The 24381-nt window shown below is 41.0% G+C and overlaps 4 protein-coding genes across 10 annotated transcripts; 1 reads left to right on the top strand and 3 right to left on the bottom strand.

Moving 5' to 3' along the window:
• Positions 1–929: 929 nt before the first annotated feature.
• On the bottom strand, positions 930–3990 carry LOC112279917 (syntaxin-32). Its single transcript, XM_024514679.3, has 5 exons — positions 3262–3990; positions 2401–2651; positions 2108–2289; positions 1582–1788; positions 930–1395 (listed from the first exon to the last, which is right to left on the bottom strand). The coding sequence occupies exons 1-5, from the start codon at positions 3533–3535 to the stop codon at positions 1236–1238; spliced, it is 1074 nt and encodes a 357-aa protein (XP_024370447.1). The 5' UTR covers positions 3536–3990; the 3' UTR covers positions 930–1235.
• Positions 3991–5207: 1217 nt separating this feature from the next.
• LOC112279916 (squamosa promoter-binding-like protein 1) lies at positions 5208–15249 on the bottom strand. 4 transcript variants are annotated; one of them, XM_090249010.1, is made up of 14 exons: positions 14975–15249; positions 12918–14187; positions 11876–12536; positions 11342–11538; positions 10519–11097; positions 10006–10268; positions 9721–9801; positions 9415–9522; positions 9161–9278; positions 8735–8870; positions 8296–8521; positions 7557–7838; positions 6712–7128; positions 5208–6454 (listed from the first exon to the last, which is right to left on the bottom strand). In XM_090249010.1, the coding sequence occupies exons 2-14, from the start codon at positions 12997–12999 to the stop codon at positions 5960–5962; spliced, it is 3645 nt and encodes a 1214-aa protein (XP_090105136.1). In that variant the 5' UTR covers positions 13000–14187; positions 14975–15249; the 3' UTR covers positions 5208–5959. The 4 variants fall into 4 exon arrangements, with proteins under 4 accessions (XP_090105136.1, XP_073388902.1, XP_024370445.1 ...); XM_073532801.2 differs by having other exon boundaries at positions 10096–10268; XM_024514677.3 differs by having other exon boundaries at positions 12918–14057; positions 14975–15149.
• Positions 15250–17195: 1946 nt separating this feature from the next.
• LOC149989531 (uncharacterized) lies at positions 17196–18836 on the top strand. Its single transcript, XM_090249008.1, has 2 exons — positions 17196–17998; positions 18487–18836. Exons 1-2 carry the CDS (start codon positions 17797–17799, stop codon positions 18666–18668), a joined length of 384 nt encoding a protein of 127 aa, XP_090105134.1. The 5' UTR covers positions 17196–17796; the 3' UTR covers positions 18669–18836.
• On the bottom strand, positions 18454–23977 carry LOC112280210 (bifunctional 3-dehydroquinate dehydratase/shikimate dehydrogenase, chloroplastic). 4 transcript variants are annotated; one of them, XM_024515434.3, is made up of 13 exons: positions 23668–23977; positions 22479–22734; positions 22246–22351; positions 21932–22153; positions 21625–21779; positions 21214–21405; positions 20954–21017; positions 20728–20839; positions 20316–20450; positions 20077–20225; positions 19611–19773; positions 19236–19289; positions 18454–18937 (listed from the first exon to the last, which is right to left on the bottom strand). In XM_024515434.3, exons 2-13 carry the CDS (start codon positions 22679–22681, stop codon positions 18753–18755), a joined length of 1740 nt encoding a protein of 579 aa, XP_024371202.1. In that variant the 5' UTR covers positions 22682–22734; positions 23668–23977; the 3' UTR covers positions 18454–18752. The 4 variants fall into 4 exon arrangements, with proteins under 4 accessions (XP_024371202.1, XP_024371203.1, XP_024371200.1 ...); XM_024515435.3 differs by lacking the exon at positions 23668–23977 and adding an exon at positions 23142–23667; XM_024515432.3 differs by lacking the exon at positions 23668–23977 and adding an exon at positions 23119–23656.
• Between the last annotated feature and the right edge of the window lie 404 nt (positions 23978–24381).

Genomic DNA, 24381 nt, shown 5'->3' with positions numbered 1-24381 from the left:
CAAAAGCAATTGTGGCTAATTTTAGCCAATTTCACATATAATTAGAGGAATTATCAAGTCACTTTTTAATCAAATAATATGATTTAAACCATCCAAATTAAATATAATAATGAGTCTTGATTTAAACTACTAAAGATTCAAAAGTATTCTAATTATTATAAATAAATTGATAAACCATAAAGAACTTAATATACTTATGACAAAGCATACTTTGAACCCAATATATACAATTAATTTTTTAAGTGAAACAACTACTTCTAAAATTGATATACTACAATATTATTTCTGTCTTAAAAAGAATTTAAGCATATTTTGGTGAAAGAAATGGAATATAAAATTTAACTTGTTTCAAGTTGAATTGATCTAAGAATTAAATTCATAGAAGTAATATTCATTGTCAAAACCAAATTAATATACATATATATATATATATATATATATATACATATAATGTTTATATATGTATGCATATAAACATTATAATTATCGATTATTATAACAATTTTAAAGAAGAATATTTATTTTTAAGATTTGTGTCAATTAGCATAACTTCAAGAAATACTCTTGTATTTGTTTATAGATGATGGAAGCAGATACAGCTTGATTGGAGTAAATCCATCCAATTATGAGACAGTATTTTTTACATAGTAGAGAAATTATGAGACGATTTTCAAGTCTTTTGTCTTAAACACTTCTACGACACATCAAGTTATGAAAGCTTTCAAAGACTTAAAAAGTTTAGGCCAACTTTCATCGACAAGTTTTGTACATATAGCAGCTCATATACTCATCGAGGCACGCTGGTTTTGTGGTTCAAATATTGGTTGTACAATAGAATTTGTTTTAAAAATCAGCTCTACGTCTGTTACAATCAATTCCTAGAATATAATACAAATACCAAGTGCAAAATTCATCATCATGATGGTGTGTAAGCATCACAATTACCTCGTTTACTAACTTCAATGTTCTCAAACAGGTTTCATCTATAAAAATACAGAGTTTTCAACTGGCAGTTCTACATCTCAAACATGTCAATATCTACTAGCACTGAAACTTTAATTCTGAAGGGGAAAACGGGCACCGAAATAGACCGCTAGAACATCAATTATTATACAAAGCCAAAATGCCTTTTCTTCACACTCAAACGCAGAGTCGATAAATGAATAAATGAGCTACCCTCCAATGAAGTTGAAGCCAGCCTGAATATGGAGAGTGAGAACTACTATTTGAAAAATCTAAGCTACGAAAACGACAAAAATCAAAAGGAATGCGATCAACACCATAAAGATCTTAAGAATAAGCCATCGATTTGATGAGATGCTGTCAAGGTACTTAAGAAGCTGAGTTTGTGCTCCTTCGACATTTGAAAGAGACTCATCCATGTTCTCGTCAATCCTGCAAATAACACCAAAAATAAGTACGCAGCAAATCCATCATTCACTACATCGATACGGTTGAACACAGATGTAGAGCAGCTGTCCTCGCTTAGTGAGAATGTTCACATAAAAACACTCCTAAAGTCAACCGTGAAATTGAAGGCGAGTCGAAATAACAAGACATGTGCATCATGACATTGTATACCTGATAGCAATTTCTCCATGCTGGGCAACCATGGAGGCCAACTGGGTAAAAATACTACTCAACTCCACAATGGTGGACTCTACGTTTTGAAGAGCCTCGGCACGATTTTGCATGTAACTGTCCTGAACAGGAACTAACTGCTGCTGCTGCTGCTGCAGACGCCCTTGTGACTGCGAACTCTCCAGTCCATCAGCTGTAGGACGCCGTCTAAACGTGCCATTAAAACAAGGAAAATCGATACATCATAAAACATTTTTTTCTGGAAGGAAAGAAGAGAAAAAAAAAAAAAAAAAAAAAAAAAAAAAAAAAAAAAAAAAAAAAAAGGAAGAAGATAAATAACGAAGTGGACAAAGCTAAGAAATAAATGCAAAAAAATATAAAGAGATAAAATCCAAATTCAGAAAGCCACTTTAAGTATCGCCAACAGAAAGTTGCACATGATCTGACCACGACCAATGTCCAACAAAAAAATTCCAGATTGATCCACAACCCTGAACGAGAGCCATACGGAACAAACGGCGGTTACCTTGAGCTGAAAAGTTCATTGCTTCTCCCCGTCCCATTGCTCCAAGGTGGAAGAGAAGCACCAGTGCTTGAAGCGGAACTAGGGACAGCAGATGCTAGTGGCCCCTGCCGAGCATAGGGGTTAACCTGTTTATTTGGAGAAGCTGTGAAGAGCTGTCGTCGATTATCGTGAACCTTCAGATTCTGCAGGTTTTAAAAACAGATACATTACAACTCAACTTTACATTAAAACACAATGTTCGCCTTCAACATTCACATTGGCAAATGCAGGATGGCACTGTGCCATCCGCTTACCTCAGTTCGTAAAGTAAGGACATCCTTGAACTCCTTTGTAGTGTTCATAAGACGACTCTTTAACGTGTCTACGACTGTTGCAGAGTGCTCACTGCTCTGTTTACTTTGGTTTGCTCCATCGTTTCTTGAATCGCAAAGCTTTTGCAAATCAGATATAGCTGCGTTTAATGCGGTAATGTCCTGTTTAACGACTGAAGTGAGCTCCTGAATTTCAACTGCCGGATCATCGAACATAGATGTTCGCTTTGCCACTGTACAACAAACCCCCACAGCATGATGTCAGTTATTAGTATAGGGAATAATTATTCAGTGCCAACTTTTCACATAAATTGGGATATCTTGTAATTAAAAGTTAACACAAATCATGCATTTTATACAAATAAATCAAATGTGGTCAAAACACTATAAATTCATCATACAATTATCTGGTAGACCTGGCTAAATCGACGTGAATTAGCGTCAAATATCTCGCACGGTTCCTGACCACACATTTAGAACCTAAGAAACAGGACATCTGGATCCATTCAGGTGCATACACTCAATGTAAATTCCCCATGCAAAGAACTCAAAAATATGCAACAAGAATACCAATTGAGACTTCGCTGAAAACCTGAGACGCGACTCACTCGTCCAATGTCACACTAGTACTTTTGCCAACGCTTGGTTATCTAAATACGACAATATCTCTTCCATGCATCGCACCCTAAAACCATCAAATATGCTCCGATTTTCGAGGACCCTCTTGATCTTGCACTACTTTGTTCAGAAAGCACACAATTCCCATAAATATCTCAAAATACACCAGATCTTACAAACACCATCCTGCCGTCCAACATTAAGCTGCCTTACAAATTAACTCACATTTGGCTAACTTGGAGAGCTTCTGCGAGGTCTGATGAATGCTAAGCCCGATCTGCGACGCTCGTTTGTTGAACTCCGACTGTAAGGCACCCGTCGCTTGCGGCAAAAGACGGGCAGTCTCGTCGGCATGCCCGTTCGTCGTCGAGCACTTGGCGCCATTCGTGTAGGGCAACGTCGATCCCTGCGTTTTCCTCAAGCGATCGAGGATGGCGTGAAACTCAGAAGTCCGATCTCGACCCAAAGTGGACGGCAATGGTCCCATTGCGATCGGCATTCTCCTTCGTCCCCACCTCAAACCTACCTCTTCTTTTTCTGTACTACAATCCCCGCTTCACGGAACTATCGAGCATTCCTCTACGCGCTACCTCATTAGAGACACAAGACCTGTCCACACACACAACACCGATGCTCCCAAGCCCGTCCTCGACTCTCTCTCCTCCCCTGCACCGTCGCCTCCTCCAGCAACGCGCTTTTGAACTCCGCTTTCATCACGCCAAAAACGCGTGAGAGAAATAAATGCTGCGACGTTAGACTAAACCAGACACTTTTCAGCAGCAGCAGCAGCAGCAGTAGGGTTTGGAAGATGGCGTGAGATGATACATTGAGGGCGCGGCATGGCCACGAAACAGAACTTTCCGCTGGCGATGGAGTGGCAATAATGAATGGCCTCTGCACCAACCTCCGTGAGGAGGAGACTCGCCGAGGAACGCGCACGGGTTTGTGGTATTCGTGAAAGCCCCAGTGTGAACGCGCCATCTAATTCTGGATTAAATGAGACTTGATCAAGCTGGTGTGAACACGACACCGCCGTCTTGGTTGCGATGTTGTTCTGGGTGAGTCACCGCGGACAACCACACCCACAACCGTGAGGCGTGGTGTTAGGATATTGTCGTTCATCACCCAAACCGGCGCGTATGACCGTCTGTTTTTTAACTTTTTCGTTCCTGAGTTTCTTCGTTTATCAAAGCAACTAAAATTAATTTATTTTTGCCGAAAAATACCTATGAGGCAGATCTTCCCCTTTTCAAACGTAAAAATATCAAGCTTAGAGAATGATTTCTCAATTCAATTTGTTCCTATTCTCCTTCACATGGACTTCTCTAAATAGTCCATTTAATTTCTGCATGTTACACAGTGATAGCATTGGCAGAAACAATGTAATTTTACTAACCTTGTGATCAAACATCTTAAAAGAACTCAGTTCTTTTATAAAAATGATAAAGTAAATTGGAAGTGAGAAAATGAGTCAAGTCGCAGACAATAACATTGAAAATTTAACATTGTTTATAAACCCAGTTTTCAAAACTGTAAGAAATGGCGAAGTTCTGAAGGTTAGAAACTAAATATCATATCATGTTGTATATGTGATTGTATCATGCCACCAGCACAACTTCATCATGACATCACAAATGCTCAGTTTAAGGCTTTCTTGGATTCATGGGATCCAAGAAATGTTTTGTTTACTCGTTCAGTGGATGAGTTATTCATTCATACTTCGGAGCAGTAGCTCCAGAAGTTGCCCCATCGTTGTGATTCTAGGGGGTTTCGTGGTTAGACGAACCAGCAGATCACCTTGACGGCAACTTCGCAAGAGCCTGCATGTTGACTTCATTAACGAGGTTCTTAGAGCCAGCACGCATGTGGGGGCCTTGAACGTTTCTGAGCTTCAACGCACGAGATGTGGAGATTTGACCGGATGGCTGATACCCATGTTGCAAGCTGGAAGCCTTGTCAGCTCCGGGAAAAAACATGATAAGGAACAACTACGATCCAACATTTCTGACTAGACTTGGCCATCGCGTATGTTGCAAGAATTTAACTCAAGTCAGGCTCGCTATGCACCTCATTCCGAAGAGAAATGAACAATTAGACATTCTTAAAGGGGTGAGTGCCTCTTCTACTACAGTTATCATCATTTAGCACTAAAAATAACACCAGAGTGGATGTGTTGTGGAAAGTTTAAATCGATTTATAAACAAGGAAACCAACAAACATCTCAGCTGTGCTACCACAACTGACGGTTTTCACTTCAACAAATGTTAATTCTAGCCCAACTACAGGAATTAATATCAAATGACAGCATTTCCTTGACACTGTCTACCCCTGCTGCAGAGCAATGTTTACTAGCTGCGTCATACTGAAGCATAAGTCACAAAAGTTCTGTGATCCTTCCTATGAAAAGAAACATAAGGCTCTTTACTACCTAACTATGCAGATACCTTCAATTCCATAAACACAAAAGTTGAATGCACTATAGAATCTTTACACACCAACGAGAAATGCAGGCATTCCTCACTAGGTATGATGCCATATGGTACCTATGTCATTGCTTGCCTTCCAAGGCAGACATCACTCTCCCCGTTCCCTTGAGGATAAGATAAGACATTAATCACAAAGATAATGTCTAATATATACGTGGCTAATGCGAGTAACATCATTATGATGCAACGCACACATCCTTTCAAACATCAGTGCTTGAGCTGGTAAAGAACTGTGTTAAGTTCTAAGATTATTGCCGCCTGATGCAAGACGTCCAGCACCTGACAAACAGTAATAAATCCATGCCATCTTGTCCCTTGCTTATCATGCATTAGGACCCAATGTATTTAGCAGGTGGAAGACATTGCGAGAGCATTTCCTGAAGCAAAACTGGAAGTCATAACAGGGGTGCTAAACAAAGCACAGTACCTTCGAGGCACTACCTCGGACCACCATCCACACCCTCCCATCGGAATGGTTGCATCACAAAACGAATGCTTGGTGGAGTCCTGATCAATATGCACACACACACACAAACCGTTGCTATAGCCACTAAAGATAACAAGAACGGTTTGAAAGCAGGTCCGCTGATGCCACCAAAGTGAGCACGCCGAGCATGGACTCTGCATGGTGCAAGTGTCTTGTTTATAGACAGATTCTTCACTGGAGCAGTACCACTGTCCACCCATTCTGCAAGTTGTAAAGAAGAGAAACCTCTACTTCCATCGTGTACATCACGAGATGACCTCTGGTCCAAAGTTTGAAGGAGGGAGTCGGGTGGTATGCTAATGCATACTTGGTGACTAGTCCCAGCAAGTGCAGCTACTTTGCAGCTCACCAACTCAATCGACTTGATATGATTTCCCATCATTGCGTACTGTAGAGGCGTGCGCCCACTATCATCCCGCTTGTTCATCCAAGCGTGCAAGCCAACCTGAACGGTAATCCAGGCTAGGCATTTAGATATATGAGCATGATCCTATAGATCCGCAGAGAATTTACTCAACAAACCCCGAATTCAGATGTTGGGCACAATGTTGATATCAACAAATAGGTCTAAACACTTTCATTGTCCTTCAGACCAATTCATTGACACAACAACTCTTCACCAAATGCTCCTAACCGTACTTTAATGCCTTGCACATGAACGGTCCTACACATATCCATTGAGAAGGAGCAGTAAATACCCACCTGAAAGAGGTCATTCGTGAGTGCATCAACTATATCTTCACCATCTTCCATACTGGCTGCGACATGTAAAGGGGTTAGACCAGCCGGCCCACTTATGTCGGGCCGAAACAATGTACTCCACTGCGAATTGAACTGCATCGAGTTACCCGACTTCTCTGTGTCCCCAGCATTTTTAATCGTTTCAGTGGAGATAGAAGAGGGAACATATGCAAGTAGAAGCTCCACCATATTCCTACTTTTCCTGCGAACTGCTCGGTGCAATAAGCTAACGTCGTTTCGTAGAATCTTGGATAATCTAGCTATGCTAGTATCTATGTTTTGCCCTTCCAAAGTGACATCTAAGAGCTTGCGAACAACGGCACACCAACTGCGTTCGACAGAAAAAATCAAAAGACACTTCAACCGAGTCGCAGAAACCTGAACAAACATTGACATCAGGTTAAAGTTTGGAAGCATAAGAATGCATACCATGCCCAAGATATCGAAAAGGATTAATAAGAACATGCATCGCTAATCTCTAAAATAAGGTCTGGAGTGGTCATAAGGTAAACAGGAAATAAAAGGACAAAGTTTGAAACAGATTTGCATAGGGGTAATCACAGCCAACAAAAGTGAAATTACAAAATATATAAAATCTAAGACATATAAATTCAAGACGAGGGATTTCGTTTCAAGATCCATTCTTTACCATTCTCTCATCATATCAAGTTTAGGTAGAGTCCAAGGAGAAGGTAATATAAACTAGACAAGGAGGAAGTATACATGAAAACTTTCAAATTCAAACCGCAATCCGAATACGGCAATCCTGATCCTCTACGCCCATATTCAAGATGAGAAATCTTTACCACGTTAAGCTCAGCGGTGTCATCCATTTGTCTTGAGATACCACCCCCAAAATACCAGCCCAGCTCATATAGAAAGGATGCTACATCTTCCTCCATGACTAAGCGCGCCACCTGACTACAACCAATGACCTCAACAGGTTGTAGGCCCTCTAGAAGGGCAGCTTGGGTAGTGCGAGAAGCTATCACTTCAACTTCTTCTTCAAGTGTGCAGAGCTCAGAACACACCCATCGATCCGCAATAATGAGAGGTCTAGCGTTAGCTAATGTCGTATCATGCTCGACCTGAGAGGTCGTCCAATGTTAGAAGCGGACGATAGGTGATCCGAGGATGCAAGCACATACACACACACACACACACACACACACACACACACACACGAAGCCTGAGACCACTCCACAATATTATTGAAAGTATAACAGAAGATTCCAATTTTAATTCAATTCTGCATAATAAGTAGTTATACAAAGATCAATCACATTTTTCATGTCTCTTTTACCCCTGATGGATGTATACTCAATTTTGCGAATACAAGATCACGTCAAAAGAGGGACACTACTACATCTAGCAAATAATTACCAAAGTCTCCAAAAAACTCAAAAGTAAAAATAATAATAATAATAAAAGATTATAAAGATGCACGGAAAGGGACGACTGCGTAAACAAATTCGTGTTCTTATCCAACAGAATAAAATACAAAGTGAAAAGAAAAAGATTCAAGACAGGGTAGGGACATCAAACCTCCAGAAAACAACGCCCTACAGCATATGGATGCTCTACACAAGATGTGAATTTTGCATCTAAGCGTAATGAAGTTTCAACGTTACTGTACGAAGTGCTCAAATCCATAGATTGACCAGTACAACTGTCCAAGTCATCCTCGATGTCATTAAAAGCAACTTCTGCTTCATTACTATCTGTTGACCCATGTTGAATCAAGTACTTCCCTCGATGAGCGCAGAGCACCCTGTGCAAAGACAAGTACAAATATGAGTCGAACTATTTATTGTCCTTGTGACAATTAATACGGTTTTGTTAAAACCACAATTCATTGACATTCTATTCGTGTTAACGCAAGTTATTTGAATTAGTTCTAAACAGCGTACTCCCAGCAACCTCTCATAGTCTCAACAATACCATCCTAAGCCCAATGTCTTGGTAAAAATGAGGAACGCCATACCTTGTGTCAGGAAGTGTAAGATTGAATCCTTTGACAGTGATGTTCGCTGCTTGATCAGCTTCAACAGCAAGGGGTCTCACAGATTGAATGTAAGGACGACTCCAGGAATCCACCAGTCGTTTATCCTGAATAATACCTGCACGGAATTCATCTTAGCCATCTGTCGACAAAGATTAACAAGACTTGCATGAGAGGCACTTACATTGCATGAGGACATACACATCTGTAATTGATTCTGCAAAAATTCACAACTGTAGCCTATCCAGAACCAGAGTGATACTTAGGTACAAGTAATAAAATGACTGCAGAGAGCACCCCCTGAAAATTAAAGCTAGACAACTCCAGTTGTGAAACATAAACCGTTTCTCTAATAAAGCTTGGATGGGTAACCGTGGTGATGCAAGAGCAAGTGGCAAAAGAACTAACCATCAACTATCAATACCGTTTGACGTTCAACTTGAACCAGAATGCGACCTTTGTGCCAAAAATCACCTTCGTGTAAATCGAGCAGCCTCTGTACACTGCCTTGCAGATCTGCATCTAACTGCTGACAGCATCCTAAGTTAGGAATCAGAATGCAAAGACGAATAAGAACACACTCTGAAACTGAGATATCAGTTTCACAACCACCACAAATGAAAACATTAAGATGACGAAGCGGTTTCAGCTAGAAAGTGCACCTCTGCCCATCCACAAACTGGCATGGACACAAATATTGTAAGAACAAGACATCCAGGCCGAATGTAGCTCTCCATGTCAGAGGGAAGATGCGCCAACCAGGAATCAATCTGAGAGACAAGGGGTAAATTAGTATCTAATCCCGAACATGCAGTAAGTACTGAAAACCACTTGCTAATTGGTTTTCCCGAATGCATCATTTCTTGAGACAACTAAAACATCTGAAGAGCACTACTCGCTTCTTTCGGTCATTGAAATCAACTGCAGTAAATACGGTGTCAATAAAATAGAACAAACCCAATGAGTACCTGAAACCGTAGATCTAGAGGGAGTTCCTCTGGATTCCTTTCGAATAGCTTCATTGCAATGCGGCGAGTCCAGTTCCTTGGCTAATAGTATAAGAACAAGTAAAAACATCAAAATAAAGCGAATGCAAATTACGGAGTTGCTAACAAAACACATATAAGAAATCATGAAACCATGACATTGATAAAAACCAGCATAAGCAACTAATCAACTTTTTTTAATTTTAAAAATGAATTCAAACATACAAACGCGTGTTGGTTCTGAGTGTATATGAAGAGAAAAGCCACCTCTCGCGCATGAGAACTTGATGGCAAAGGCTCATCTGATCCGGACTGTGAACTGCCACTAGATTGGCGAAGAGGTAGTTGAAGATTCACCTCCTGGCGAGCACTAGAAGACGGGTCCACAGTTGGTGATATTGGAAGCAACCTTCCGTCAGTTGGAAAATGATTGAATATTGTAGGCCCAAGACCATTGCTGGCATGTTTTTTTGTTGGAGATCCAGCATGCGCTTGATACGGCATGAACGAACTTTGAACGGCAGGTATACCTGGATATTCTACGGCGTCAGATGGATAATCACCCAAATAGTGGCGTGGGTTCGTGAAGAAGTGGACCAGGTCAACCACCAAGATATCATTAGGTTGACTGAAGAATCATGATTACTATGATTATGGACTCTTTTCAAATTACTTACCACGAGCAAATGACTATGAATCCGATCATGAAGACACTTATTGAAAAGTCAAGAATAGACAAATTTACATCAAAACAATGTTCATCAAAGGGAAACTCCTCACCATGTTGAACTAACTGCTCGGAGTTCAGCTGTGGCAACGGCTTAGGTACCATTGGAGTAGGTCTCACGACGTCTTTCAGAGAAGAGCCTCTCGCTAGCATTGGAGAAGAAAGAAGAGAGTGAGAAACCCCTGCACTGGTAGGTGCAACACATGTTTCAGTAGTGCGAGGAGGAGCAAGCTGTGTCTCTAGTCCACATGTGGACCCTAGGGGGAAGTTCCCAAGTCCACTTGCTCCATGCATCTGAGATCCAAGGTTATTTTGAATGGTTATTGATGCTGCAGCTATTTGAGCATCAAGGCTATTTTGAAGCATAAGAAGGAGGGCCTCTGGCGATGGACTAGTTAGTCTGGAAAGAAGATGCTGTGTATCCACATTCACATTAGCTACGTGACCATTACTAGCTGCCAACTGTTGCGGCTGTTGACCCAGTAAAGAAGTTAGGTGATGTGGATTTGCTAGCAACTGAGCCCACAAGGGTGTGGTTCGATTTATATCCTCCAATGAAGCAGTAATAACTTTTCTTAGAAGCGCTTCTCTGTCCAAAACTGGGGCATTGAACCGATCCAAATTAGTTGTTCCTGCATCATGGTGTTAACAAATTATTACACATCTACAACATACTCGCGCAATAAACCAGCGCATGTGACTTTCGTAAGGTCTGTAAACCCTAAAGTAAGGATTGATTTGAGCGTAGAGAAACCGTTAAAGAAGGGCGCAAAAATAGACATGTAAGTATTTGTTATAGTTACTATTTGAATACATTCAAAAATATAACAAAAGAAAGAAAGAAAAATTGGCCAATTGTGATTTGTGATGTTTTACCCATAAGATGAGATAAGATATTGAGGAGGCTTCCAATCAACCCTGAGCCACCTTTACTAAGGCGCTCTTCTTCAGCCACGAGAAGTGCCTGGGCAGCCGCTGCATCTGGTTGAGTTTTTCTCCTGCGCCTGTTATGTCCAGCAAGGCGTCTCCGACAGCTCCGTTTGCCTTCATCAAACTCTTGCAATGGATGGAATCTGCACATGTAGACGACAACCAACTGAGTGGAAAATGACATGCCATCAAAATAGTGATGCTTACAAAGGCAGTCACCAACAACGGCTAAGGCAACAAGCATCTACTCCAGCATTTGACATTGTGAAGTACAAGAGAAAACAGAAAAAAAAAGACTGATCTGCCCTGTGCACTGAATGACTACATCCGTAATAGCTTTACATGGCTCTCGTGAATATATTCTGGACAAACATGATGGAAGCTAATAAGTTCTGCTTTAAAATTCACGTAGATAATCTCTCATATAATGTTCTGAACTAACCAAAGATCACTCTGAAAGACTAAAACTAAGTCATTCACCTGCTGCATTGCTGACAGAAACGTTGCATGAGGCGTGAAACGGGGGCCTTCGTGGCTTTTGAATGCGTCTCACAAACCTTGTGACGCCTATAATAATCCTTTGCTTTACTGAGATCTGCCTTGCAAGCATCGACTTGGCACATGGGGACTTGATACTGGGGTGATGAAGAACGGTTTCGCTTGCCATTTCGAGAGCCACCTCCGTTTTCTTCGATATGGGCATATGCATCTCCTCCAAGTTTCAGGCTAAGAGACCCAACTGCTTCTTGTGAGTCATCGTCTCCAGGAAAGGCGTGCCCGTCATTTAGAGGGGGAGAGGGAGTTTCCATTTCCAAAAAATATTTGCCTCTCTCATCTTCCTCATTAGATCTGCGACGCCGCTCTCCTGAACAAGGCCTATCTATAGTAACTACAGTTGCTGAAGCTCTATGATTGCCATCACTTCCATTATTTCCATGTTCTCTTTGTTCCTCAAAAGAACCATCCCCTCTTTCACCTGCACGTTGAGCAACAAACTGTATAGAATCCCAATTCCACGTTTTCATGTCCCAGTGAGAAGGATGTTCAATCCCTTCTTCAGTATTATGACCTCCATCTGCCGAAGATAGACGTCCATTCGAGTTTTCAACATTATTTGCGATCGATGGCTGCACTCCACCAGCTGCAAAATATAACATCTCTAAGTGAAATTTACATCTTGAAGAGCTTTTTCAAGGAAAAGATGTAAACCATGGTCAACAATATGAACAGTTTTTATCTAGATAAGAGTTCAAGTGTCGGAAAGTTCATTAATGTGATGACGGACTAGAGTACCAGCAATGACTGAACCATGAAAAAAAAACTACTCAACAGAAACAGCAAGCGTGCAAAATTGATACTAGGAATAAAGATTAATATATTCACAAAGAAAGATTGCCAAAGAAAACATTTTTTGAAGATAAATTTCTATCGATCGCTCAGAAAAGAGTGTGATGGGTTAAGTTCGTGCCATTTTTTAACTTATGTGGATGCAAACAACAGGACCTTCTGAGCTGAGACTAACCTGGAAAGAATTGGTGTTGAAAGAGAGGAGGACTAATGTGGCTGCGTGAGTCTACACCAGCTTGACGGATATCTCTCTCCATTGTGTCCCTTCACGGACTCCTAGATTGGTCCCAATACTAAAAGTTCCCACCCCACCCCAAAAGGTGGATGTGTCTAAGCAGTAACGTGCAACAGCATAACAGACCAGTGCAAATCGATGACGAAGTTCTTCATGTAAGACAAAGCATACTCCAGCTGATCCACGGAAAAAAATATCTGCATCTTTTGACTGACCCTAACGAAGATAGCTTTTACGAAGCAGCATTGGAGCTTATGGAGGTGATTGATGCTATAGGGAATGAGTATTAACTTGCTCCAAAGAAAACCAAGACTCATATACAAGCATAAACATCGTTCCTGTCGGGAATGTGAACCATGCTAAACTTCCAGGGAGAGGGGAACAGTGGCTAATTTGATGGAGTAGATTGAACCAAGGCGCCTCAATTAAAGAAAAGAAACCCACAAGCTTTAATCACAACTTGTGAATGAAAACCAAAAAAAACACCATCTGACACAAACAGCCTGTACCACCCACGCATCCATGCTTTCTCAGGACTGCAATCCTTCGCCAAGTCACCGTCTAACCCAAAGAGAGAAGCTATCCCTATAGCAAACTGGAGCATCAACCCTCCGCAATCAGAATAAATCTCTTCTGAGCACTACTTCAATTCCACCTGCTCTTGCTTTGTCATGGACTTCATGAGAGAAATTGCTACAAACTTCGGCAAACTGGAGGTAATACAGGTCAATAGATGAGATCGGTGCCGTTACTGAACAACCTCAAGGCCGTCCTCGCTGTGACGGCAAGCTTAGATTACATACAGACCTCCACTGTTTTTATAGTGCTGAACAACTTGGCAGGCCCAATCGTACTCACAAAAGTACCCTTCTACAGAAAAATCCCATTTTCCACTTCCGAGTGATGGCTCCAGACTCCAGCTGTGCGAAAGCCCCAGAGGATAATAACGATAGCAGTAACATTTGCAAGAAGTATATAAACCTTGATTGAGTAAATGTACATCATATGCCGTACATCACTTCATGAATCCCTCGTAGGTTTAGCTCGTTCTTGCATAGCACCTTCGACCGTATCCTTATCCTGAGACGAACCAGATCCTGGTTAAGTGCAGAATGTAGAGGTCTGATATGTTCCATCATACAGTATGCTACTCCACCTGTGAATCAGTCCTCCATAATACATGACCCTTCATATTATGCTTCGTCACTCCCTGCATCAATGTTCAGGATAACATATTGCCAAAGAATTTTAAAAGAGAAACTCGAACAGCATCAGCATTTAAGCAAAACCTGAAAATAAAAAAAAATAAAAAAGAGAGAATAGACCAGTTCAAACATTTTGAAAAGGCAGAAGCATAAACTAAACAGTAATCTCCTTGTGTAAAAAGATGGGTATCATTGACCGTACGACGATATTTAATAAGCGGAAACCCTTAACATGTTTTCAGTGTAGAATGCTGTTGAAATACTCAAGCTGTGTCCTAGAAAACTAAAATACGCTCACGCTTGAGAACCGAAAATAATGAACAACTATGAGCGCTAGAGTTCACTTTCTTTACAGCGGCAGGCACCCCTAAGCAGCGAAAGTGTTTGAGCTACAAAAAAGTAGCTAATTAGTAACAAGGAAAATAGGAGACAAACTAAACCCAGCCATACCACTAACTGAGATCGATATCGCCAACATTTCATATCTTCACGAGGATTTCATTCCGAACCTAAAATATGGACTTCAACGATCACGTGAAACGTTCTAACTGTAAAATTAACAGGGGTAAAAATTTGCATTTCCTCGAAACATAGATTCTACGAAGATCGAACCCCAGCAATATCTAGAAGGAAAAATTCAGAACAGTCCCGGGCGCTCTACACTTGTGTGCTAAAACACTCCCGGAAAAACTCAAGCTCCCTGCAACAAGAACGACATTACGAGGATAATCCGCTACAGCCAGGGGTGGACGCCGCTTCGAAATAAGCAAAACATGACACCATTTCTCTCACCTCACGTGGCCTCAAACAACAGTAACTCCGAGTTGTGGAATAATGCACGGAAACCCTCTCCTCCTCCTAAGCGCAATACTCACTCAAATGCCCCCGAAAGTGGCTAGTTCAATGCGCATCCGCGAGTGCATGCACACTAGCGAATAAACCATGGACAGAAACACGATCAGCACCCACGAATGCCAAAATCCTTGCGGGCCAGAGGGTGGTCTCCTCGGGGAAGGAAAGGGTGGAGGGACGGAGGAGGGGGGTTTGTGAGTAGCGAGAACCTGGCAGAAATGCGAGAGTGATGACGCCCCCACTCTTGTGTGGATGAATGTATAGATGAATAAACCGACGGCGCGTCGTACGGACATTCATAGACGAATGAAATTATTCACTCGATATCATTCGTCCACGGGCCCACGGGCAGCACCTAACACTTCTTACGTCACGCAATCCCCCTCTTCTCGGGCAGCCCACGTCACCAGTCCGCAAATAACCCCAGCACTGTTAGAGCACTATTTTCTTTTTCTTTTTCTACTATATCTTCGTTTCGATTGTGACAGTTAATTTATTCTAAAATATGTATTATCTTAACCTTTTCTTACTTTTGCAAGTTTTTGTTCCCTAGACCACTCAACGAAATATTTCTTCTAGAAACACCTGGAGAAGTTCTTTCAGGATTTTACTAATCTACAATCACAATAACATTATTCCTTTCAATATGTAAAAAATATTTGAAACACCCAAAAACAACTGATAATTTTATTGCATCTAATGTAGCATATTTCCTCTTGAAATTAAAACCTTCAAAAACTCTCTTTTGATTTCAACGTATTATTTAGAACATTTCAAATTGTCAAAATCAAAAGTAATCATTGTTATTTATTCAAATTATTCAAATGATATATTTGTATATCAGAGTAAACAATTTTTTAATCAAAAACTTTACCATAACTTTTTGAACTAAAATTATATATATATATATATATATATTCTATGAAAAGTTGGGTTATTTTCTGTTTGATATTATAGATATTTTATAGGTTAACATACACACATACATGCGTTTGAATGAATCTTAATAAATCATTAGATTTGTTGGTATATTCTAAAAAAAAAATGCAAATTTAAACGTTTGAATGCAAATTTACAAAAAAAATTCCAATTGGTTATTTCATAGTGTATCTTAATGAGCATTGAAATTTCAAGTATCAAGGAATCGTTGAAAAGAAACGGTTTTTGTATAAATACTTATAAATAAAATATAAATAAATAAATAAATAGCTAAATAATTTCAAATCTTTTAATGCAACAATGTCATTTAAGAAAATCACTAAATAAGTTTATCATAATTTCAATAAGTTTACTTCTTAATAACAATAATGATTCTATGATCTCATTTGATAGATACTTTGCAACAGATTGGATTATGACTGACACAATAACGTATTTTCAGAAATAATAATCATGCAAGACATATACCATCTATTGTTTTCCCCTATAATTCACTTCTAAAATCATATTTAAATTTATATATGTTCATGCATTATCCCAGATAAATGTGTATGCAGAGAGAGATAGAGATGTAAAGGCCTTTATTTCTTATACTTGCATAAAAGAAATTATGAAATTTTTTTTATTCACCAAAATTGTGTTGTGCACAAATTATTTGCGTGTATGTGGACATGAATTCTATATAATTCAGTAATTCCATACACAACAGGCTTCTCAAAACTTATCAATCAACAATAAATATTTCACACTACTTCAAGAAGTGTGTCTTTTTCTTCTTCCTTCCTTCTTGTTTTGTTGAATTAATCCATTTATTCCTGTTATTTGTTAGTTTTTCTGCCAAATTGTTTTTGAATATTCTTGTATTACATGCCCCCCCCCCACACACGACGACACAGCCATGGGTCCCATTCCCATTCGGATATCCTTTCTCCGCTGCTGCATACATTTTCTATATGCTTTAATTGTGAATAGTATTATTCTGTTCATCGGTCGCGGTGATGAAGAGGCGGACGGCATCTGTGCCTACATCCATGACTTCATCCACATCAATAAAATTAATTCATCCATAAACTATACATCCATCCATGGCTTTTCAGTGGCAGTATCCGAGGAAGGCAAATTTGACCGAGAAGGGTGACGCGTGAGGAACCAGTGAGACTTTGACGACCTAAATGGGAAGCGGGGGGGGGGGGGAGCAGACGAAGATTTGGATCTTTCTACCGAGCTTGTGTGGTTGTGTGAACCACAACAGTGCGTCGCTGCTCTTGCAATTCTGCACACTTCGGATTCTGTTGGGAAGTGTGTGTGTTTGTGTGTGTACACGGTGGAGGCAAATTAGGGCTTCTGAAAGTTTTCGATGACTCGGAGCCTATCGTTCATGAATTTATCCAAGGCATGCAGATTTTTTCGTGGACGAGTGTCTGTGCTGAAGGTGTAAGGGAAATTGGCGTAGCATGGTCCAGGTTAGAAAATCAAACCTAAAGTTAGAGAATTTTGGACACATGGCAGGAAGATAACGGAAAAAGTTGTAAACTGGAGGCTCGGCTGGGTTGTACACGTCCATGGTTTGAGTTTTTCAACGTGTCCACGGGGGAGAACTTGGCGATGAGATTCCTTGGCTGTGTCAACAGACTACCATTTCATGCAAAAGTGGTTTTGTAGATTAACATGGCAGATATGCCATTAAACGATATGGGAGGCAATTTACACAAGCTTGCTACGAAACCGCAGTAGTGATTCAAGAGATTGGGCCATCTTCTCGTTTTGTGAGATGCTCCTCCCATATCGAACCAAACGAAGATTGTGGAGTGTGAAAGGATTTGATGAATACATTGAGTTTGAGTTCCTACGGCGTGACAGATAGCACTAGCACAATGAGCTTGCAGCGTAGTCAACATATCAGGTACTTTTGCTCAGAAAGTGAGAAGCATATTTTAAATATGGAGAATAAACTTCCGGCACATAAAGGCTGGTTCCATCCACAGAAGAAACTCTGCCATAGAAGAAACGCAGAGCATCGTACAGGTGAGTGCTTTCAATGATCAGAATGCAAAACTCACCGAGCATGAGTCCCTCAGACGCTATGTCAGCTATCTTCTTACACTGCATATGACGAGTAATTCACTGCTGTTCATTGGTGCTTGTGATTTGGAAGAATCTGTAATGTGAGTTTACCAATGTAGGGATCTAAGTCGAGTCAAATCCCACAGCTGATAAAACTCCACCAAAGGCAGTTCCTGTACGTACCCATTTCAGTACACGGACCCGATACCATTATTGTGAAGCCAAAGTTCCTCACAACTTATAAGTACTCGGTGGTGGATACTGGTGCACACAATTTAAAATTTTTTTTTGATAAAACTAGAACCAAAGCATAACAGGTCTTACAACCACAACAGTAGTAAGCAAATTACAACAATCCTTTCAGTCCCCCCCGCATATACACGCACAGCGCATGAGTTAATCCTCTAGTAGTCTGGTTCTCTAACACTTACTAAAATTTGATTATCCAGCACGAAGGAACAGAGAGGAGCAAAAATGGCGTGAAATCGAGCCTTCTTTAACTCGCTCTCGGCAGATACAGATTATATGTCCTAATCTCAATCCCAAGCTAACGGCTGATGTCGAGATAACGGTTACACCAAGTCCAAATGCGCAAACAGAGACGCGAGAGCTATATCTTGACATGTTCTAATAATAGTGCCACCAATTGGGTGGAACTGAAAGAATTCTAGTTTATGGTGTATGCTCATGAATCAGCTCTACTAAGGCGAGCTACTCAACATCTAAATGCTAAATTGACCAATTGTACCTGCGACTTATCCATCAGCATACCAAACTGTGCCGAATTTGGGTACAAACCTCTCTGGAGAAGTTTGTCAAATCCCAACCTGGTTGATATCATTCGTCCTCTGCTGTAAGTACCAATAGAACATTGAGCAGACACAGGGGCACGCAATTTTCCTGAAGAAAACATCAACACCTTCTGTCAACACACTCCCTGCCCAACTTCACTCACATCCCCAAAATCAGTAAGCTCGCAGTAGAAACCACTTCCAATCAGACGAGATGCACGAATCAGCCATGGCGAGCAGGTCTTTAATGTGATTGTCTTGTTGAAAAGATTACAAACGCATAGGACCTCTTTGGACCATCAAAGACTATGTCGGATCGATCAAAAATAAGAAATATGCACAAAAAATACATGCGAGTCTAAGATCACTCAGGAGCTTAAGTCTTCAATACAGTGCTTTGTGTCAACCTTTCTTTGCAGCAGCAGGCTTTGAAATCACATCCCGCATGGCACTTTCTGGCGCTGCATGCAAAAAATGGTAACGATTTCTTCGTCACTAAAAGAACATTTTCATAGCTAAAAAATAGGGCGCATATTATCAGGAATCAGCTGCAACTCCTGCCAGGAACAAATTTGACACTATACTCTGTTTCTGAAAGAACTCGTCTAGTAATACATCACTATCCTCTGCAATACTGAGGTCTACCAAGTAATTAGTAGACTTGCGGTAATCATGGATGGCACATCATCAAAATGTAAAAGCACAATAAAACACCACATAACACCCACCACATGAAGCAGGATGACCACAAACAATAGTAAGACACGTATATTTGAACATACCAGGAAGGTCTGTGAAGTATCTGAACTGAGCAAAGGCTTGTCCGTAAAACATCTCCTCTCCACTTACAGTTACAGCCCCCATCTCTGCTGCATCTTTCAAGAGCTGCGTCTGTTTTGGCGTGTAGACAGCATCAAACACCAAAGCATATGCACTCAAAGCATCCTAGGCACAGTTACAATATTTCCTTGTAAGCCACTGGAAGTAAAATCAGGAGATAGCTGTTAAAAATGTGCAGAAATAAAGGAGGAAACATTTTTTTCTCTGATAAGCTGTTTCAGAGTGGATCCTGAGTGAAGGTGTTCGCGTGATTGTAAAGGTAAAAGAAGCTCTATCTTTTATCGAAAATTAGAACTGCACAGTTTGAAGTTTCAACGAGATATCTGATCGTGATGCACTTGGGAATGTAATCGGTGAAATGTCGAGATCAACAAACAACACACGAAACGTAGAATGCTAGAAACCAACCTTGTGAATCGGGGACCTAGTGACTTCAGGCTCCATCCCAATAGAGGTACTGTTTGCAAGTATCATGCCAGTTTCAGGGCGGAAGTCTGACAGCTGATCAAGTTCTATTGCCTTCCCACCCACAGACTCTGCTAGTGCTTTTGCGCGCTCTGTAAAGCCACGCCAAGTCATCATTACCTCCAATACATAGAAAAAAGTCAGTGTAAAATTAGGGATTTAAAATGTTTTTAAGTGGATACCATAATTGCGATTAGCAACAACAACTCGAGCATGTCTTTCTTTAGCTCCATAAGCCAGAGCTTTGCCAGCCCCACCAGCTCCAATCACTACAAACAGCTTGCCTTTCAATGGTGTTTCATCATTGTTAGCGAGCCCTACAAGAAACAAATTCATCCTCATCAGTGAGCATGATTGGATATTACATCACACTTAAAAATTTAAACCACTAAGGCAATCAATGCCAACGCTTCTGACAAGACTCGAATTTGAAGAAAAAATTCGAACCAGTTTCACTGAAAAGGGAATTTGAAAGAGGTGTCTAAAACTTCATCATCAAGACATGAACGGCTGTTTCCAGCTCCGATTCTCTACCTAAAACCACGATCATTCTTTGACTTTTGTGACACTAAAAACAGATAAAAGTCTTAATACCTGAATGACGAAGTCCTTTCTCAATAGCTGAGAGGGCACCCTCACAATCGGTGTTATAGCCCTGATACTCCCCAGTAGTCTCTCGTACAACAGTGTTTACTGCACCAATAATCTGTGATTTTGCACAAAAGCAAATTCAAAATTAATTCCGCTGTAAAAATGACATAATATTATTCAGAGATGAAGCACAAATTTGAAGAAATGAACATAAACTTGGAATACCCACCTTTGCAGCATTTTCAACCCTATCACACAGCTTCAGTGCATCTTCCTTGTATGGTATCGTAACGCTGCAGCGTTCCACTTAAAAGAGATGAGTGACATTTCGCATCAGCGGCATCGGCGTTAAGAATGAAAGTGGATGGAAGAGAAGGTATACATCTCTATAGTGAAGCACAAGCTAGGGGTTTCAGTATTGGAAAGTACCAAGACACATACGGTCCATAAAACTCTAATGAATATATAATAGGTGGGTGAAATAAGTACCTGAAACCATGAAAATCGGGACGGTTAAACACGTTCATGAATTTGTTGAAATCATCAACAAGCAAAGGCACATACACTTTATTAAGGTTAAGCTCCTCGAATCCTTTGTTATGTAAAACAGGGCCCTTACTGTGATACACAGGCTTTCCAATCACTCCATACACCATGGTATCTCGATCCATGGACTTCACCCTGTCATACCAAATTTGCTCAAATTAAATACTCTAAACAAGAAACCAAATATTTGACACCGCGTCCGGTATAAACTCGTTATGAATGCTTGCTTTTTGGAATAACTAAACAAACTGTAAAAAAGCAATAAGACAACTCCAGTTCTTTATAAATAGGAGGAGAACAAAAGGTGATAGTTATCATCGCCCTACGGAAAACAATACGCAGAGAATGAAATACCTGTATACTTCAATCAGATCCTGTACAGTGGGCTGTCCAGGTGCCGATTCTTGTCCTTTGCACAATGCTCCGAACGTCAAGTAGCCACCAAATTTTGGAGCTAGCAGACGAGAGATCATTCCCGCTGGTCCCATGGCCAATCCGATTGTTGGCCCCTGCAATCGACACTACTATGTGAGCTCTTGCGATCAAACAAACATAAAACGAATTCACGAAAACAAGCTCATACAAAGGGAATTCAGAAAACAAAAGAGCTGGAAAATAAGCACAGGAGTTAAAATGAGCTGATAAATATGTCCAAACTCACTTTAGATTCAGAAAGGAAGTGGAACACTTGTGCAACATCGGTTATATCTTGAGCTGTGGTAACATATTTTACAATGTCTCCACCAGTAGCCCACATTTGTTCTATAGTCGCGTGAATTTCCTCGTCTGAAGGGGTAAAGTCCCAATTATGATTTGAAACGATGATCTTTGTAGTGGAGTCTTTACCTCTACTTCTCAACTCTTGGATGAATCCTCCAGCTACCTGTGGGATTTTCAACCCAAGAAATAAATTATTAGCCTACAAGTTGAAAAGTAAGTTCAAAATTAGTGACATATAGAGATTAGACCACACACCTTTAACTCAACATCAATATAGTCGGCGCCCAGATCATAAGCCATTCGCAAGATGTCTTGCCTTGATTCTTCACTACCCTTGTATTCTCCACCTTCCCATTTAGCCCTGATACTCCAAATCAAAACTCTGTAGATTAGACCACTGAAGGATGACATCTCTGGATGCTTTCAAATTATGAACGGCAACGGTAGCTGTTAATGACGTTCTGTGATTATAATGAACAGGAGGTCACCTTGGAGTGACAATCACAGGCAAGGGCTTGTCTTTCAACAAAACGGGGAGATCTGCTGCGGCATCGAAACCGCTGATGAGGTCCACTCGCAATTCGGCAACATCGGCTCCGCTTTCCTTAGCCAATTCAAGCTGAAACAACATTTTCTTCACTGTCTTGGCCGTCAATGGAACACATATGAGACACTGTTTAGAAGGATCCATCAGCGCTACCTTCTTCTCCCTTCCTCGTCCGATTCCACTGAAACCCTTCAAATCTAGATAAACACGACAATTAATTACGTTAACTTGTAGAATAAGAATCGCCACAAAAACAATGATTTCTAAATGAGATCACAATGTCGACAAGCCTTTCGAACGGGAAATGTCTCGAAGGATTTGCATTTCAATTCATAGGCTTTTGAAGAAGCATGACAGAAGCCATAAGTTTCCCAGGAACAAAAGTGACAATCACCAAAAACTGGAAAATGGCAAAGGCAGAGCCGGCTGCGTATTGACAAATTCCAGAGAAGCATGCAATTCGAAACCACGCTGTATTTAAGGAGAATTGATGGAGAGAATGAGAGCGGAAACAAGCCCCAGGAAAGAAGGGAAAGAGTGTCGAAGCAAAGTTGAGAGGCTGCACAGGAAAGTAATCAAACCTAGGAGTTCGTTCATCACCAACCTAATCACGCTTTCTCACGGAATGATCGAACACATCCAACGGACTTGAGCAAGGCTCAAATGTAAGTTCCTATTCCCAACTGCCAAAACCGTACCCAAAACTCCTACACCACATCTAGCTCTCCCGGAAGTGATGTTCACACCCCACAAAGGAAAACCCTCCCTCACAATGCCCCCTCTCTTGACTCGACGCGAAGACCAACGTTCCTTCACAAAATCCCACAATTCAGAATCAACCAGCTGAGCACGAAAGGATCAGCCCACAAATTTTGACTCCCCCAAAACATGGGTCCCACAATGAACCCTAAAACACCTCACAACAAAGCGGGCATCGCCAATGATAAGCGAAGAACACAACCCAGCTCTAATTAATCCACCTCTAACTGCAAACACCACCTTAGGGCCATTGTTCAGCCCAACTCTACCAGCAGCGAAATGGCTAAACGCTCCCGCGATCTCTAATTACGGAATCAGAACAGAGCTAAGGGTGAGACACTGGCAGCGAATCCGCGGGGTACGACACGAACCTTGGAGACAACCGAAGAGCTGAGGCAGCCTGCTACCCGGAGCAGCAGCAGCAACAACAACAAAACGGCGAGATTAGCGTGGGAGAAGGAACCAGATGATGAGTTGTGTGAAAGTAAGCAAGTGTGCAGGCACAGACTTCCTGCCGGACTTCCTTCCTGCCTTCGTGAGGCGGTCAATCCATCTGTAGCTTGATGGTAATCTCGTAGAAGGTGCCAATTCCGGCGTGAAAAGCGATCAGAGGGTCAGCTTTTTGAAGAATGAGTCCATCGCTGCCACGGCGCTGTCATCCTCGCAAGCACGCAAAGCAAAGGAAGGAATGAATGAAGGCGTCACGCATGAGTCATGCCTTTGAATGCCTCTCTGGAGTTTCCTCACTCCCCCCCTCCCCTGCTCCTCATACTTGCCCATTCATGAATTGAGTTTAAACACAAACCCAAGGATATCTTACCACAAAGAACAAAAGAAATCAGTTCACAGATTGATTTTCTAAGTTCATTCTCCACCTTTGTTTAGGGGGTCTTTATAATTTGTTACTCGCCCAAAGTACCTACACCTAAATGTAAGGATGTTATCCGTCCAAGGAGCTTGTACCCCTTGAGGATGATATGTGTTGACGTACCCTAACGACACAGCGTCAGAGGAACAGTAAACAAGGAGATAAGGTTGTATAAGGCCATCAAAATTAATGGGGGGTACAATAAGGGAGAGGGGTA

This window comes from Physcomitrium patens, chromosome 3, assembly GCF_059467195.1.
Source record: "Physcomitrium patens ecotype Gransden chromosome 3, ASM5946719v1, whole genome shotgun sequence".
In the NCBI taxonomy this organism is placed as follows: Eukaryota; Viridiplantae; Streptophyta; class Bryopsida; order Funariales; family Funariaceae; genus Physcomitrium; species Physcomitrium patens.
The sequence above is the reverse complement of the archived record's forward strand: the minus strand, read 5'-3'. Positions and strand labels throughout refer to the sequence as shown.

What these genes read in the sequence shown, in the direction of transcription:
- LOC112280210 (XM_024515431.3), bottom strand. Translation starts at nt 22,992, where the DNA reads ATGCTTCTCTGGAATTTGTCAATACGCAGCCGGCTCTGCCTTTGCCAT. An exon ending in GATCTGATTGAAGTATACAG is followed by an intron (nt 21,406 to 21,624) that starts GTATTTCATTCT and finishes TTGGTATGACAG; the next exon opens with GGTGAAGTCCATGGATCGAG. An exon ending in GCCTGCTGCTGCAAAGAAAG is followed by an intron (nt 18,938 to 19,235) that starts GTTGACACAAAG and finishes TGTTTTCTTCAG; the next exon opens with GAAAATTGCGTGCCCCTGTG.
- LOC112279917 (XM_024514679.3), bottom strand. Translation starts at nt 3,535, where the DNA reads ATGCCGATCGCAATGGGACCATTGCCGTCCACTTTGGGTCGAGATCGG. An exon ending in GCTCTCCAAGTTAGCCAAAT is followed by an intron (nt 2,652 to 3,261) that starts GTGAGTTAATTT and finishes TTTGTTGTACAG; the next exon opens with TGGCAAAGCGAACATCTATG. An exon ending in AATGAACTTTTCAGCTCAAG is followed by an intron (nt 1,789 to 2,107) that starts GTAACCGCCGTT and finishes TGGCACGTTTAG; the next exon opens with ACGGCGTCCTACAGCTGATG.
- LOC112279916 (XM_090249010.1), bottom strand. Translation starts at nt 12,999, where the DNA reads ATGGAGAGAGATATCCGTCAAGCTGGTGTAGACTCACGCAGCCACATT. An exon ending in CAAGTTCTCATGCGCGAGAG is followed by an intron (nt 9,802 to 10,005) that starts GTGGCTTTTCTC and finishes TTATACTATTAG; the next exon opens with CCAAGGAACTGGACTCGCCG. An exon ending in AACGGTATTGATAGTTGATG is followed by an intron (nt 8,871 to 9,160) that starts GTTAGTTCTTTT and finishes AATTCCGTGCAG; the next exon opens with GTATTATTCAGGATAAACGA.
- LOC149989531 (XM_090249008.1), top strand. Translation starts at nt 17,797, where the DNA reads ATGAATACATTGAGTTTGAGTTCCTACGGCGTGACAGATAGCACTAGC. An exon ending in AAACGCAGAGCATCGTACAG is followed by an intron (nt 17,999 to 18,486) that starts GTGAGTGCTTTC and finishes TTGATTATCCAG; the next exon opens with CACGAAGGAACAGAGAGGAG.